This window comes from Dermacentor albipictus, unplaced genomic scaffold (assembly GCF_038994185.2).
Source record: "Dermacentor albipictus isolate Rhodes 1998 colony unplaced genomic scaffold, USDA_Dalb.pri_finalv2 scaffold_29, whole genome shotgun sequence".
In the NCBI taxonomy this organism is placed as follows: Eukaryota; Metazoa; Arthropoda; class Arachnida; order Ixodida; family Ixodidae; genus Dermacentor; species Dermacentor albipictus.
The window spans coordinates 2,830,595-2,847,633 of record NW_027225583.1 but is presented as its reverse complement, the minus strand read 5'-3'; the positions used below and the strand labels follow the sequence as shown (position 1 = coordinate 2,847,633).

At 50.2% G+C, this 17,039-nt stretch overlaps 1 protein-coding gene across 5 annotated transcripts in view; it reads left to right on the top strand.

The window, feature by feature from the left end:
* The window catches only part of LOC139052703 (putative epidermal cell surface receptor), a 176,455-nt gene that overhangs the window by 142,456 nt on the left and 16,960 nt on the right, over positions 1 to 17,039 (top strand). For 2 of the 5 annotated variants that reach the window (XM_070529751.1, XM_070529753.1), the window contains 9 exons: positions 441 to 717; positions 2,089 to 2,340; positions 3,643 to 3,758; positions 5,177 to 5,414; positions 6,967 to 7,215; positions 8,911 to 9,174; positions 10,795 to 11,073; positions 12,795 to 13,037; positions 15,714 to 15,965. In XM_070529751.1, coding sequence (XP_070385852.1) covers positions 441 to 717; positions 2,089 to 2,340; positions 3,643 to 3,758; positions 5,177 to 5,414; positions 6,967 to 7,215; positions 8,911 to 9,174; positions 10,795 to 11,073; positions 12,795 to 13,037; positions 15,714 to 15,965 — 2,170 coding nt within the window. The remainder of the gene's footprint in view (positions 1 to 440; positions 718 to 2,088; positions 2,341 to 3,642; positions 3,759 to 5,176; positions 5,415 to 6,966; positions 7,216 to 8,910; positions 9,175 to 10,794; positions 11,074 to 12,794; positions 13,038 to 15,713; positions 15,966 to 17,039) is intronic. The other 3 variants (XM_070529752.1, XM_070529754.1, XM_070529755.1) reach the window with 3 other exon arrangements.

Here is a 17,039-nt window from a genome sequence, read left to right as displayed (position 1 = left end):
GGAGACAAAGGAGAGGAAAGACAGGGAGGTTAGCCAGTGTAAGTACCGGCTGGCTACGCTGTGCTGGGGAAAGGGGTAAAGGGAATAAAAGGAGAAAGAAGAAGAAAAAAAAAGAAAAAAAAAAGAAAGTTCACACAGTAACGCGAAACTATGCTCTACAACGTTCAAAGGCGGTCGCACAGTTCGCATGTCCTTAAAAGCTTCAACAAAGCCCTTAAGGCCTTGAGTGCCGAAGCCCGTCTGGACCAATGTCCTAGAGCTTTTTCCTCTGTAAAGGGGCGATTGTGACCGCTCTCGCAAATGCACAGCTAAAGCAGCAGTGAAACCCTGTTGGTACGAGTTGTCTCTAAGTGCCGGTCGCCAAAAAGTGCCGGGTGAAATGGAAATGCACGTGAATGATGCATGTCGGCGACGGCTGTCGCTCGCGCGCACGTTTGAAGGTGACCACTGCGACCGCGCTGCCGACCGCGGCGACAAACAACGCCACTGTCGCTGGCGCCGACGATGACCCCGCGGCGACCACGGTCGTCTACGAGCAGGAGACGGTCACGGAGAAGATGCTGGTGGACACCGGACGCACCACCGTCGTCAACGTGCTCGAGCCGGGAGACGCCAACGTGACGGAGAACCCGCTGGGACCCGCGAACGTCACCGCCGCGGGCAACAGCATCGGAAGCGACGGGAACTCCAACGCGTCCCGCCAGGGCGGCTACCCCGGTGAGTGCGCGGAGGCTTTGTAAGACGTCCCTCGACCCTATGTTCCTTGAGCATGTGCTCTTTATGCGAAGCATACTAGCCGCACAACCACGCTCTTCCTTGCTGCGCCGCGCGCGGCCGCATAGCTACCATATGACGTCATAACAGCTGCAAAAGCGGAGGCTCAACTCGTGCGCTCGCTTGCGGCCGCGTAGCTACATAGCCGGGTCTCAGCTCGTGCGCTCGCCTGCATGAGTTGTTTCTTCGTCTAGCCGAACCAAATATAGCCAAGCAACAGCAGTTCACCAGGCTAAACATTGGTTCAACAGCTAAAATAAAGGCTAGTATGCTTCGCATCCTGGGCTTAACCTTAGCTAAGCCACAGCCATTTTTGTCGATGTTTCCATATGGATGGACGGATGGAGTAACTTTAATGAAAGGTCCTGCGAGCTACGGGGCGCAAGGTCCCATAGAGCGGGCTACTCCCACGTTGGGACCGGGAGTTGTAACTCCCTGGCCGCATCGTGGGCTCGCTGGACGGCCCAGAGCTGCTCCGCCTGGTCCGTGCTGCGTAATGCTTCTTGTAGCCTGGCGGAGTCTTGATCCTTGTTTGCGTGTGTCCGACCACATCAGATTTAAACATACATTCGCATTTGAAGCTTTTCCAAGTCCTGAACGCGGTCTAGCATTGTAATGCAGCCTATATTTTCAACATCATTCCGTCGTTATTTATTTGGCCTCGATCATATGGAAACATGGCAATTTTCGCAATATGATATACAAAACATCCTATTGCGAAAATTGCCATGTTTCCATATGATCCAGGCCAAATAAATAACGACGGAATGATGTTAAAAATATAGGCTGCATTACAATGCTAGACCGCGTTCAGCATTTGAAAAGCTTTAACTCCGAAAGCGTATTTAAGATGTAGGAATTAGTCGGCTGTTGGCTCTTTGGGAATCCTGCCCTAGCTTGCCTCCAGTCCCCTTAGTGATAGCGATAGCCGGAGGAAACAGTTGCGTTTCAGGCGATAACCACAAGCAGATCCTACATCTATTTGGCCACGAGGTTCGAGTGACAATATTAGCTAAAGTCCACGGTTAAATTTACTGCAAAATGCATGCTGCTCATAATTAACCGCTGGGTCAGTGATCCTTCGCGAAGTGACGTAACTCCTTTCTTGTGGATTGTGCCGCATCGGAAGTCTTTGACACGGCTTGTTCCACGTGCCACCACATTGAGGAACTGTCGGCGCGTCTTTCAGGTGCCGAAGTACATCGTTGCGCGGTAATTAGCGAAGCCATTAGGCGACCGCAGTTTTCCGGACGTGACGTATTCCCCCGACGGGGCATTGACGCGGGGTCTCGTTTCCGGTTTCGCTGTGCGCAGGCAAGCTCCATCGGTTCGACGGATGCGAGTTCCGCGGCAAGGTGTACCAGGGCGGCGAGACCTTCTTCGACGGCTGCGAAGCCCGCTGCACGTGCAGCGGGAAGGGCCACCTGGCCTGCCTCCCTCGCTGCAACGTCATCAGTGCCGCCGGTGGCGACACCTGCAAGGAGGTCGCCGACCCTAACGACGCCTGCTGCCGCGTTCTGGTGTGCAGCCCGCCCGGAGACACCCAGGCACCGTCCAGCGTAGAAGGTATGTATACATTCAAGGCACCGTGTTGACATTACTCCGATGTCTCGTGATACCGGATGTTGTGAATAGAGCCCAGACTATGCGAAAAGGTTCTAGTGAGTTTAACATCTCATCGATTGATTGATTCGCTGATAGCATTGAGAGAGAGAGAGAGAGAGAGAGAGAGAGAGAGAGAGAAAACAGAAAAGGCAGGCAGGTTAACGAAACGCACGTCCGGTTTGCTACCCTTCACTGGGGGAATGGGGTACGGGGGCGAAGAGAGAGGGAGAGAGAAGAAAGAGCGCAGTTTCAGCGCACAGTGGAAGGTTCGCGCCGAGTCTGCACATGGTTCCCAAGACCTGTCGATCAAACGCTCAAAAGCAATACAGCAGCTAGAAAATAGGCTTTCGCGAAGGCCTTCCTCCTATTGATTTCGACCGCGGGGGCTCTTTGACGAGCATTTAAAGCGTGCTGCAGTAACGTTTTTTGCATTCAAGTCATATCGGAATGCGGTCTTCGCGCAAAGAAGCTCACCCCCGTTACGTCCTGCTTGGCAGCGCATCACCATAGCCGCAGAGTTACCTCGGCGGGTCCTTGAACAGCTTCAGTGCGGGCAAGAAACAACCTGAGAACAAGACGAGAAAGTCATGCAGGCGCTGTCTTGCGCCGTCAGCGACGACCTTGTCCTGTCATGTGCCTCCCTGTTTCAGTTTAGCTGGTATATTTGACATACCTGTTATAGAATTAGCTAAGAAGAATATCATATCGAAGAACACAGTATTTAGTAATCGTATCTTTTTTTAAACATCGCTCTCTTTATTAAAAAACATTTATCCTTGACTGGGTCTTGAATACGAATTGAGTCGGCGAGAGATGCCATATCGTATTTCACCGGGTTAACTATGCGCGCGAGGACCAGCCGAATTTAGTCTCGAAATGTAATTCGGGTTCCCTCGCATTTCGACGCTTCTCAAGTGGCCTCTTCGCAGCAGAAAATAAAACCTTGTGCCGAGACCTCGACAGCAGAAAGCCACAGCTATGATGAGATCCCGGCGGGCTTTCGAATATACTTTGTTATGGCAGGAGTACCGAGTTTCAGCAGGAGCACGCAGAAGCCTGTTCCGTCGCACCAGCATGTCTGACCCGCGCATTGTTAGAACACCTTTCAAGCAGTCCATGCTAAACCTTTCCTTTGCTGTCAATGCTTGGCCCTTCGTGCGATACCGCCAAATATTTATCTGTAGCAAGAACGCGTCCGGTAGAATCCTTGTATTTCTTCCCTTTGCGAGTAAATGCGATTGCTTCTATTTGTTTCTGTTTAAGGCCTCAAGTTGCTTATCGAGATGGCTGAACCCGAGAATGGCACCACCGTGAAGATCCGTTGGACCATGCTTCACGACAATAGAACCACGCACATGGCCGGCGACGCTATGATTCAGGTGAGCCTGACGTCATTATGAGACAAGGGAACCTAGTGTCGTGCATCCGGGCGTCAGCTGCTTCCTGTCTGGACATCAACAGTGACTTGCCTCTTTTCGTTTTACGCGCTCAGATTCCTGGCTTCTTAGCCTGCGTAACAATGTGTAGCCAATGTCACAATACTGCCGCTGCAAGTCGTAAGCTACCGTTTCTTATTGTTCTTGCGTCTTTTCTAATCTGAATACAAAAAAATAAATTTATGTGCTTCTATTACGGACTTCCTTACTGAGCGCGTTGTCCTGTCTGTATTTCTTCTTGTGTGCTGTCACTTTTGGCGCTTAATCTATTGAAAGTTATGCACCAACTAGCCCCACAACGTGTTTTACTGCAGTTCCTTACTGACATGTTGCACTGCTGTGCTTTGTATACGAAGCGACAAACTTGTCTGTACGGTGGCATAATATTTGTCTTATGTGAGCCAGTGCTGCCATGCATAAGTCGTAGATGTTGAGCTCTTAGTAGTATGAGAACCTCGCGAACCAGATGTGCCATGTGTTAAACAGTGAACGCTGGCGGGAATAGACTTGGGAAAAGTAACCGTCTTTGCTTGCTGAAGGTGATCGGCGGTGGTCGAACAAACGCTCCGTGTGTTCGACCTCTGCCAGAAGCCAACGTTCCGACAAGCGGGTTTTCTTGGACGGGGCCAAGGCAAACCCTCAGTGCCCCGTCGAAGAGATGTCTATTTGCCGAAACGTTGGTTTCAGGCTGAGAATTTATTTGTTAGATTACTTTTTTCACTTAAAGCCTTCTTGTAACTCCTTTGTGTTGTTCGGATTGCTTTCTGGGCGTAAATTAATTCACCCATGTCTACCCTTGCGGGTTGGAAAGGCCTCGGTCTGTTGCTGAAATGCACGAGAAGCAGACTTTATAAAGTTTATGCAGAATTACGAGCATCCGTACGACACGCCGGCGTAGCTTGAATGCGCGTGGCCCTCACAAAAGCGAATTTAGACGCTGCTTAGATGGACCATAGAGTTTTCGTATACTTCTTTGCCTTCTTTGAAGTTGTCTTTCTACTTTCCGTGAAGTACACAGAACATATCCATTCAGGACAAGCCTAATTATACTTTGGTCTCTTCTGGTTCAGCAACTTCCGAACAACTTGCTTTCTGGAAGTCTACAAGGTTTCTAGAGATTCGTAATCTACTGCATAGTAGCACATGTACTGAGTTACCAGAGACTATGGAAGCAGATTTTCTGGAAGTCTACAAGGTTTCTACAGATACGTAATCCACTGAATAGTAGCACATGTACAGAGTTACCAGAGACTTCCGTGACGATGAAAAAAAACAAAACAAGAACACGACAGAGCGCTCGCGAAACGTTGGCAACTCGGAGCCGTGCTGCCCCTTCTCACTTGGCGATCATCCCCGCCCAGGTCTGGTACGCCGTGGTCACCAAGGACGGCGGCCCCGTCCAGTGGATGAAGCACAAGTACAAGCTCAGCGACATGCGGTCCGTGCCGGCCACCACCTCATCGTTCGAGATCCGCCTGGGCGGCCTGCAGCCCGAGACCGAGTACTACCTGCGCCTGGTCAAGCCGCCCAGCGAGGACAGCGACGCCGAGCACGCCGCCGCGTCGAGCAACACGGTCAAGGTCAAGACCTTCGCTCCAGGTACGGACCGGGGGGTCATGCTCCAACGCTCGCCGACAACCGTTGCGCGCGCTTCGCATCGCGGGCACGCTTTATAATAGCCGTACGCTCGAGTGGCGCGGAAGTGTTTTTTTCGTTGTGGTTCGACATCACGTCTTCTCTTGCGGGCACCTCTTCGGCTTACGTGCCACTGTGGATCAGTGTATAAGCTGTCGTGATGCTGAGTGCGAGGTGGCGGGCTCTAGTGCTGACCACTGTGCCTTGGGTGCACGTTGAAGAACCTCGGCTGATCAAAATTAATATGCGAAACCCTTTATTACGGCGCCTCTCGTAATCAACCGCGCGGTTTCGGGACGTTTATACCTCACAATTTAAGATTACCTTTCCTGCTCGTTCTGCCCTCCCCCTCCCTTGCTGTTGTCTACGGAGATGTATCACAGGCTGGATGCAGTGTTCAATGGAAAAGCGCTTGTTATAGGTGAATGAAAGTTAAAGGCACTCTAGACACCAAATTAAGTTTGTTTAAAGCGGCAAATAATTATTTTCATGCAGATTTTCACACAACTGAAAAGTGCGGTTATTGCCCTAGCTAAAGCAAAGTCCAAGTTTCTCGTTCTCGAATTTCGTTTTGAAACGTAGGCGCCAGTATGTCTGCGTGACCTCATGGATTTATTTTCTTTCTTTTCGTGGATTTAGCCCGCTTTCCTGCAGAGAGTGTTCTATAAGCCGGCTTTGTTGAGCACTTTAAGAATTCGATGTGGTTCCTTACCAATAAATGATTAACTGCACCACAGCAAAGCCGATAAAAAGAAAAGAAAAAAAAAAAGCCGCGGTGTGACGGTGAGCTTGCACTGTAGGAAATTCAGCGCGCCGTTGATTGTCAGCCACCTCTTTTTTTTTTTCGGCTTTTCCGCACAGGCAAGCCGCTTCTTTAGGCTAAGAGTGGTCGCTCTGTTACTGCAGATTACGGCTTCAAACTTACTATTCTTCTGTAGCGGCCCTCCAAAATAGGCCAGCATGACATCACGTTATGTGAGTAGGAAAGCCATACCATTCCATTCCATTACTATGCTTGCTTAGCTACACCCGACTCTACGGTTAAGTCGACGGAAATTGTTTTCTCCTTTTCCTTTCTGGATGCTGTCGAACGCATTCAGCAAAACTAGATGATCGTCTTCTGCGTGAACAGACGATACTAGAACGCCGTCCCCACCGATCATCGGCTCGGAAGGCGGCGAAGGCACTTTTGTACTTTCTGAGAACGTCTGGCTTGTGGGGGCACCTCTGACTGTAGTGCTGTCCGTGCACATCTCTCTACCCGCCTCCCCCTTCCTTTTGTTCTACTTAAATTTCCTTCTTCCCTCAGTGCTTACTCTCTCCCTTTCTTCCTCTTTCTATTCCCCTTTCCCCCACTCCCAGTGTAGGGTAGCAAACCGGATGCTGTTCTGGTTGACCTCCCTGCCTTTCCTATCCTTGTTTTCTCTCTCTCTCCTTCTTCCCTCCCTCAGAGTAGGGTAGCCAACCGGAGTCTTGGCTCGTTAATATCCCTGCCTTCTCTCTCTCGTGCGATCAGCGGTGCGAGCCTCGTTCAACGGGTGCGTGCACCGGAACCGCACCTACGATCCCGGCATGGTGTTCTACGACGGGTGCGACCACAAGTGCGTGTGCCACGCCGAGGGCCTGGTCGAGTGCCAGGACAGGTGCGAGGTGTACGTGGACACCGTGGGCTACGAGGACTGCCAGTGGGCGCCGGCGCCCGACGACGCCTGCTGCATGATCCCGTACTGCGACGGGAAGCCGCCCGTGCCGAGAAAGCCCAACGGTGAGGCCAGCGACAACACGCGGTCATTTCCTGTAGGGCGGATTCACACAACTCGCACGTATAAATTTCAGCATTGCCACTTGTTGGGCGTGTTGGTAAACTGAAAACATATTTCATCATCATCATCATCATAATCATAATCATCATCATAATCATCACCATCATCATCATCAGCCTGGTTACGCCCACTGCAGGGCAAAGGCCTCTCCCATACTTCTCCAACAAACATATTTAGCGCCAGCAAACAAGGACGGAAGGGAGACGACACCACAATGCGAGCGCATCGTGGTGTCGTCTCCCTTCCGTTCTTGTTTGCTGGCGCTAAATATGCTTTCGCCCGTATAGTTTGGGGTGTCGCAGAGTCACGTGACCACGTGACGCGTCTCCGTGTAAATGAGCCAGGCGGTGTTGCCCCGTTGCGTGAATCCAGCTTACTAGCTGTACTAAACGGGGACGATGGATAAATTTACACCGGCATACTATAGCCTTTTAGGGTTACATCAGTGTTCTATTGGCAGGAAAGACGGCTGATCCTTAATTGAAATAGACTGCGCCACGCAGAGAACCGGGTAGATTCTGTCGACATCCATGACACCACCGTGATCTGGGGCGGGAACTTAATAGCGGCGTCGCGACCTGTCTTTTGTCTTTGCACTTTTTTACATTGCCAAGTTTCCTCTCATGGTAAAAGAGGGTGCTTTACTGTTGCAAAAGCGTAATTTACTGGTTCAGTTATTAAGCTGCACAAGCGGTCTAGTTTATAACTTTTGGGAGTGATGGAGGGGTGGGGGGGGTGGGGGGGGTGTCTTGATGTCGTTGCACCAGGCGGGGTTAGCTTGACATACGTGGTCAGCAGCTGTTCCGCGTCCGAGAAGGTAATACGTTGTCAGTACGTGTGTGTGTTTGTTTGTCACAAAAACGTTGATCATCTACGCGTCTCGAGGGAAGGTGATTAACAGCCGTAGAGCTCCTGTCCCGACTACTCCAGGCCCTTCAGGCAACACTGTCTTGAAGGCTCGCGCATTGAAGACCCCTCTTTCCTGTAGGCTGTGAAGCAACGCCTCACTTTGCACGTCGAACTGCGGAATGACCAGATTAGTCCTCCACATCCGCTATCTTACTACGTATAACGCACAAATCTGGGAAGCACGGATCGTCCAGTCCCAAATAAGCAAGCCTAGGTGTAGACGGAGCTATAGTTCTAACTCGATAACGAAGGGCAGTTTCTTCGCGATTACATACTTTGGCAACAAAGCAGTCACGTGAAGTTCCGGTATCGTTTTTGGTATTCGCTTAATACTATAATCAGTTTCACTAAGAGGAGGAGGAGGAGACAAAGGGGAGGAAAGACAGGGAGGTTAGCCAGTGTAAGTACCGGCTAGCTACCCTGCGCTGGGGAAAAGGGTAAAGGGAATAAAAGGAGAAAGAAGAAGAGGAAAAGAAAAAAATTGGAAATAAAAAAATTCGCACAGTAACGCGAAAGTACGCGCTACAACATTCAAAGGCGGTCGCACAATTCGCATGTCCTTAAAAACTTAAGCAAAGCCCTTAAGGCCTTGAGCGACGAATCAGTTTCGTTAAAACCCCTGCGGAGGTCTGAGAGAGTCACGAAACGTAAGGCACTCGGTCCGCGTCCACGCTTTTTTTACGGCGAGAATTAACGAAGTGCGTCTCCGCGCTGGGCGCCTTCCGCAGACCCGCAGCAGGACGTGTGCCTGGACGAGTCCGGCAAGCCGCACCGCTTGGGCGACGAGTGGGAGACCGGTCAGGGCTGCCTGCGCCGCGTGTGCACGTGCGTGCTTCTGGCCAACGGCTCGGCGCTGGCCGAGTGCGTCGGGGGCTGTCCGCCGCTGTCCGTCACCGTCCGGTCCGCCGACAAGGACTGCCCGCAGCCCGTGGTCGTGACTCCGGACGACCCGTGCCTCTGCCCTTACGTCATGTGCAACGGTCCGCGAGGCGGTAAGGGCGCGCCCTCGAGAACGACGTCGTTGTTCGTGGCACGTGACCCGAGACTTGCGATGCCCCCTAACGGACGCAGAGGGGTGGGGGAATGTGCCCTGCCAGCGCATTCTATAACCCGAAAGACAAAAAAAAAATCGAAGTATAACAAAGTATAGCAGGGGGCGGCAGAAAGCTAGGTGGGCGGATGAGATTAAGAAGTTTGCAGTGATGGCATGGCCACAATTAGTACATGACCGGGGTTGTTGGAGAAGTATGGGAGAGGCCTTTGCCCTGCAGTGGGCGTAACCAGGCTGATGATGATGATGATAACAAAGAACCTTAATGATCGCGCAGAGAGCGATGGAACGAACGATAGACGTGCAACGTTGCGACATGGGTGTCGCCTTCAGTAGTGACCACGGGACGTTTAGTCGGTGACGTGGTCGTGTTTTTGGGGCCTAACGGACACAGCCCGGAATGACAGCAGCGCAGCCACTCGGAGACGATTGATGTGGGCCTTGTGGGTGCCGGCTATACGCGCGAAAGAATACAAAACAGTGGCTGACTGCAACTCTGGCGCGTATGGACGAGTCAACCTCTGAAAAGTAGCATTTGTGCCCGTGGCCGCGATACTGTGCTCTTCACCCGGTGGAGGCTATAGTGGCTTTTCTGAGAGCGAAATTGATGCGCGATTACAAGCGGTGTGTCTTTTCCTTCTTTATTCATGTGCATCAGCCTCATCTTTGCTTTATATTGGTTTCGCGCTTCGACATTGAGCAGCTTACTTAAAAAAAATGGTTCAATCGCGTCTTTCAGCTTCTGAATTATGTAAAAAAAATACTTCTTTTTCTCACTCCATTTCCGCTGTTACTTGTTTAGTAGACCACTCTTTACTGGAGCTCTTCATTGATGGGTAATTCAGTAGAATCAGTAAGAATGAATGTACGATACACTTACACTGTTGCACCACTACAGTGTCGGCACCCTCCCAGCTCTCTTGCATTTATTCTGGTCGCCTCCCTACCTTTCTTCTTCCTCCTCCTTATCCTCTCCCTTGATGGGAGAGTGGGTTACCGTCTACGGGGTTAATCGTAATTAGAAGTTCGAAGTGAAGACAGGGCACTGGGTGGCGCTTCTGTCGTGTTCCTTTCTCTCTGTATCATGCGTAGTGTACGTTCCGTCTTTTTTGCCGGGTGAGGAAGACAACCACTAAAGTGAGTGGGCGTGATACCTGCACTGTCACGTGCAGTGTCACTTATTTACCCACTGGACAACACTTGTTGCTGTACAAGTTGGTTCCCCTATGGGGTGCAGCGTTACCAAAAAAATGACACAGACGTCCACATGGCTTTTTGCGTTGCATGTAGTTTCGCATTGCTGTGTTTCTGATAGACATTTAATTTTTTCATGGGTGCGTGGGTGAGCGAGAAAAAAAAGAATCGGTAAAATTTGTTTCGAATGGAGGCCCAGGAGTCCCGGGAGCATCTTTAGTGTCGTTCAGCTGCCTCTAGCTGCTATTGTCTATAGACGACATTTAATTTTGTATTTCATTTGTAGGTTAACGACCAAAAATTAGTAAAGGCAAGTTTGCGAGATACTTACACGAGACGTTCCCCCCCCTCCCTCCCCCCTCTGCAGCGTCAGTACCGGCTCCTCCGCCTAATACCGCCGTGGCCGCTCCCCAGCCTGGCCCGGCCATGTGCAAGTACAACGGACGGCTGTACAGCGTCAACGAGGAGTTCTACAACGGCTGTCTCGAGGTTTGCCACTGCGGCGCCAACCTTCGCGTCAACTGTGCCATCATCGAGTGTCCGCACCACTTCAACCAGCACTTCAGCGAGTGCCTGGAGTGGGACATCGACCCGGCGTTCCAGCCGTCTCCGCCGAACTGCTGCCCGCCGTCCAAGTGCAAGAAAGGTATGGTGTCCCGCTCGTTTTATTTTTTTTTTGGCTACATAAGGCGCACGCTGCTTGAAAAAGAAATGCGTGATAGAAGATACATTGGGAAGTAGTCGGCAGATTGTTGCCCACCGTCCAACTGCAAGAAAGGTACGGTGTCCCGCTCGTTGTTTTTCTTTTAGGGTGGGGGGGGGGGGCTACATACGGCTCACGCTGATTTAAAAAAAAAAATACGTGATAGAAGGTAGTTTGGGAAGTAGTCGGCTGATTGAAAGCTCATGCTAGCGCTGCTTATGTTCGCTTAATCAGGTCGACAATTTTGCGTCTGCTTTGAAGTACGGCTTTTCCACACGTAGGCTCTGACAGTCCTTCAATACCGTGCAAGGTATTAAAGGTATTATTAAATGAACGATCTTTCATTTGCCTGTATGATGCTTTCGCTCGCTACCTTTGTTTTTCTAAGGTTCATTGGAGTATTTTAACCTAGCTATTTGTTGGCCTCTTGGTGACAGAAATGACGAAACAGTATCGGATACTTAAGCGACTATTACTGATGAGCTTAACCTGCGAGTGCATCTGAAAACCACGTTGGTAAAAATAAAAAAAAAAGCAACGCTCTTCCTTTTTCGCCAGCACGCAGGTCCTACCTGCACTAAGATCCCTTCCCGCTTTAAGACACGTCCCTTTTACTTCGTATTGTGTCATGTTAACATAATGTTAGCACGCGTTTTGGTTCTGCTTTCAGCGGTTGGGGCAATATCATAGCACGTTGCCAGTGTTTTCGCTTTTCGTTTTTTGACTTACACATCCTGGTTGCTTGGTGGTTTTGTCGTTGCGTTGCTGAGCACGAGGTGGGTATCAAATCGCCACCGCGGCGACTGCATTTCGATGTGGGCCGAATGCAAAAGCGCCCGTGTACCGTTCACTGGGTGCACGGTAAAGAACCCCGGGTGGTCGAAATTAACCCGGAGTCCCTCAATATGGCGTGCCTCAGAATCAGATCGTTGTTTTTGGCTCGCAAAACTGCTGGATATTTTTTTTTTCTTTTACCTTATACCTGTCGCACGTCAGTGGGTCCCAAACTGCTCTACAGCCACTTTCCAGAACTGGTCTGACGTAACTCTCGCAGCATAGGTAACGGACATGTTAAAGTACGAGTCCGGTGTTTCAGCACAGAAAATTCCTGGTGTTACATGGCTTTGCCGCGAAGGAATGGGCTGCACGAAACTCTTACTGCTCGCGATGGCCACCTGAGCTTCGATGAACGATCTTCGATTTTCTAATCGAGTCTCTGTTAAGCCGCTCGTGTCATTTCAATGGCGTAAGTTTCGCGACTTCTGGCAGGTACCGCAGCAATTGCTGTAATACAGCCCACGAACGTGTTGAGCGTTACTAAGATTAAAATGTTGATTTGCAGATGTTTTTGCGACTGATTTGCGCATGCCTATGCTGAAGAAGGCATAAATGTCCGGTGAATTTCAAGTAAACTTCCAGTGGGCAGTCAGCGCTTGTCTGTGGTATTTGTTTCCTTGTGTCCTCGTCTTTTTCGCGCTGTTTCACCTCAGTTCTAAGTGTTGAGCGGAACGGTCCCTGGTTCCAACGCAAGAAGTTGAGCACTTGGCATGCTTTCGCCACGAGAAAGAGAAATCTCGCGAGCCCTCATATGTACTACTGGTAATCAGAGCCCCATACCTCACAGAACAATGTTCTTTCTCTTTTCTCCGTCTAATACCCGGCAGACGGCTCGTGCCTCTTCAACGGCGTCAAGTTCCGCAACTTCCAGCAGATTCCGCAGGAGATGCTCGACTGCGGCAAACGCTGCGTCTGCGTCAACGGCAACGTCTCGTGCGAGAACCGGTGCCCGCCGCTCAACAGCTCGCCGCCCCCGACGCTGCCCTGCCACCCGGCTCAGGCCTACCGCGGTCACCTGCCCGGAGACGAGTGCTGCACCCACTGGATGTGCCGGGAACCCGAGAAGCCCGGTGAGTCGCCGATCTCGGAGCCCGTATACAGCGTACAACTTCTGGCGGTCTCTGAACAACCGTGCACTATGCCTGGTAGTGGCCCCCTCGTAGCGCGACGGACGGGAACTGCCGCCGAGCGGATGATTTGCGGAACGAGAAGCAGGACTCCTTTTTTTGTTTAGCTGCGTGAGCATGACGGACGAAAGAAACCACCTCGTTGAGAAAGGAGAGAAACGTGGGGCATTGATACCAGACGAGTCAGCTTGGGCACTTCGATGCCAAGCAGAAGAGGGAGACAAAAAAAAAATATATATACAGCAAGGAGGCCTTGTGGCTTGCAGTGTGTCTACGTCACCGGCGGGCCAGAAACTATGTTTTCCCCGCAGCATTAATCCTCGTTTTACTGTGCAGACGTCGTTGAACAAGATCTTGCAGAAGTCGTTGCGCGAACTGTTGCAGAGATTGTTGCAGACGTTGTTGCGGACTTTCCAGAAGTGAAGGTGCAGAAGTTGGTACATACGTGACATGCACACTGCAAGACATCAAGTCCTCTATCTTGATGAGAGTACAGGTCAAAACAAAGCTAGTTAAAAAAAAAAAACGAACGAAAGAGATGAGACATTCTAGCCATCAGTCTCGTCTATAGACAGATTTTGTCGTGGTTCGTGTAGCAGTAGTTTCTTTGTGAAGTCATGCCCCTGCGCCGTCGGGATGCAGCTCAGGTTGAGTGAGACAGGGTTCTTTCTTAGCACGAAAGTTTATGTAAGATTGACACTGAGAAAAATTTGATGAACGCAAATTTTCCGGTCGTCTGCGCAGTTTCATATATACTGTGCCAGGTATAAATCTGCACTAAATTCCGACCCCCAAGCACGCATTCTGCATGCCTAAAACGCTCTAAGCACTCCTTATGGAAAACGTCGCTATACTAAGCCTAAACCGTTGAATGAAAATGTCTGTTCTTAAATTTGCATGCTAAATAGAGACCTTGCAAGAAAACAGAACAGTGGTGCGAACTACCACGTCTCTTGTGACTGTGCATGCCTAAACTACGCGAATCGGTTTCTATAGCAACAAAGAGAGGTTGTAAACTTGCTTTTGAAAGCTGCTTGCCGTCTATTGTAACGCACGCCGCAGCATAAATAATGATTATGGCTAGTGAAGACTTACTCAAAAACTAAATCAATTGCTTTTGGCTGAAGCATTTTTAGTATGGCACCACATTTGTGAAACATTTCAAAAGCGGAAGAAATATAGTCCAGCTGGCACGATTCCAAACTCGACGAACGGTTCTTGGAAAAGGCTGCATTGACAGCTCAGTCTGCCCATCCTCTAAACGTGCCGTTCGATTAATGCATGCTCTATAGCTGAGCTGTCGTCACTTCTACAGGAGTGTAATAAACAAAATTAATCGGAACTTCATATGCTGTGGAATAATGAAGTGATCGCCACAATAACTTAATGTGGGAAGCAGCTTTGAAAAGGCTAAATAGCGCACTAAACTTGTCGCAGGTGGTTGAAGCGAGAGATGGAAATGTACCCCTGTTCTTGTGTACCACCGAACAGGGCCATATGATGTGACTGGCAGAATTCGCGCAAGACCTTCTTCGTAAACACAGAACAGTAGTCATGTTATCATAGAGTACAGACGATAGCTTGCACTAAACGACTTTGGTACATTCTAACCTTACCTGGTTTAAAAGATGCGTCAACTTGAAGTATACATGCTAAAGCCTTCAAAATTTTCGGAAATGACCAGGCAGGGCATTAAAAAGCACACACGCCCAGAACGAATGACACACCATTACGCGCACAGAGCAGTTACTAAGCGTTGCGCTACTTTCATGTATGTCAGCGGCATTTTTCTATTCATTTTTCTCGGTAAGATGTGAAGTCAATTCGTCAGTATTTCAATCAGTCAGGTAGTCGAACGCTCATCAACTGTCTGGTCATATCAGTGGGCAGATAAGTTGATTACCTTATCAGTCTATTTCGTAGCCTGGATAACTCAGTCAATGATTCTGTCAATCGGTCGGTCCACCTGTTGACCGATCAATCACTCAGGCCACCAGTCAAACATAGTTACCCAGTTAAGTCACACAGCTACCCATGAACCTCTCTCTTGGACTTGCTACTACGCCAATATTCATTGCCTCGTAAATCATACAGGAGCTTTGAAACCATCGCCACATTGAGTCCTTAACTAACAGCCGCTTTGGGCGTCGATGTCAATAATTCTTGACCTTGGCTGCTGAAGGTTGTCAGAGTTGCACACGGTTAGGCTGATCCGGTCTGTTAGTAAATCCATATATGGACGACCTTCCGTCGTCCATCTATAGACACTGACAGACTGGATCAGCCTTACCGTGTGCAAAGTCCGTCGATCAATCAACCGATCGGCTGCTCGGTCCACAGACACTCAATCAGTACTGATCGCTCGCAAAGGTGATGAAGACATCCAGCTATCGATAACAAACGTTACCGCAGAGATGCACGAGCGAAGCAAAACTAGCTCGATCGCCATATTCACCCGCGACACGCAAGCCAGACCAAACCGATCCAGGCGCCCGGCTTCAACCACCTGCGACAAACCGTCCAGCTTGTTTGTGTCAGCCTAAACCCGGGTGTGTGCGTCTTCTAAACTGCGCCCTCCCGCCTCCTCCGCGGCACGCGCCTCCTCACCCGCACGCGTAGCGGTGCACTGCCTGTTCCACGGCGAGCGCTACAAGCTGCACGAGGAGTGGGAGATGGTCAAGGGCTCCGTGCGCCGCCAGTGCTCGTGCAAGCTGCGCGCCACTGGCGCCGCCGAGGCCGAGTGCACGTCCTCGTGTCCGGCCATCCCCGAGCGGTTCCAAAAGCCGAACCCGCAGTGCCCGCGGCCCGTGGTCGTCACGCCCAACGACCCCGGCGTCTGCCCCTACATTGTGTGTAGTCCCACGCAGCCAGGTAATGACGGTTACCGCGCGGTATCCCGCTGTTCGCGGGGGGGGGGGGGGATACCGTACAACACAGGTGATTCATGCTAGCCCCCGGTACAAATAAGAGAGAGAGTGAGAGAGAGAAAGGTGGGGAGGTTAACCAGGGGCATGTTTTTTGGTTTGCTACCCTGCACTGGGGTGGGAGGAAGCAGGGGTTTCAAAGAGGGCAAAGAGAGTAGCAGGAAAGCCTGCAGGTAAAATTTCTCAGCGTTAACTTCCTTGCGGCGATTCATTCCTTCCGTCAATGAGTGGCTGTTTGGTCTCTGACCGCGAACGCTGAGAGGCTAATTGTGGTACATGTATAACGAATCATTTCTCAAAGTTGCCCTTGCAAATGTACCGTTGATCGGCGCTGTTGTGTACGGCACGTTGCAAAAAAAAACAACGAATGGGGCCTAAACATGCTCGTTGAAACAAACATACACGTTATTTATTTATTTATTTTATTTATTAGTTACCTGCATCGCCCCGTAGGGCATTACAGCAGGGAGGTTACGAACTTGAATCAATACATCAACAAATTAGTTCAATGCGTGGTAAAAAGCATCATTTTCTGTAATATATACAATGGTCGATGGCAAACTGTTCCAATCTCGAACAGTTCTAACAAAAAAAGAATAACGGAAGACGTCACCCCTACAAGACGTCACCCCTACAAGTACTTAATTCCTTTATTAAACTTGAACTTTCTTCGCATTCCTTCTCGGGGATTTGCGCGACTGCTTGATTGGTTCTTTTTTTTTTTGCCGAGTTAGTTAGGCTGATCCCGAAGACGGGTGTGTTGAAAACTGAGCCCATCCCAGATAGAGTGTAATACGTGGTCGCTTTGGGCCACATGGTGTGGTTAAGGTGGCAGAGTCGCCGCGTATCACACATCTCCTGCCGCCGCTCTTCCCCGCTTCCCTTTAGGTGCTTTACTTAAAAATTCCGTTCAACGGAATTCCAGCGAACTCCAAAGAAGCTAACGCGATCTGTGAAAATCATCATCGACGGTTTCTACCACAATTTGTTTTATCGGCCTAAACATGTGCCTCACTTCGGC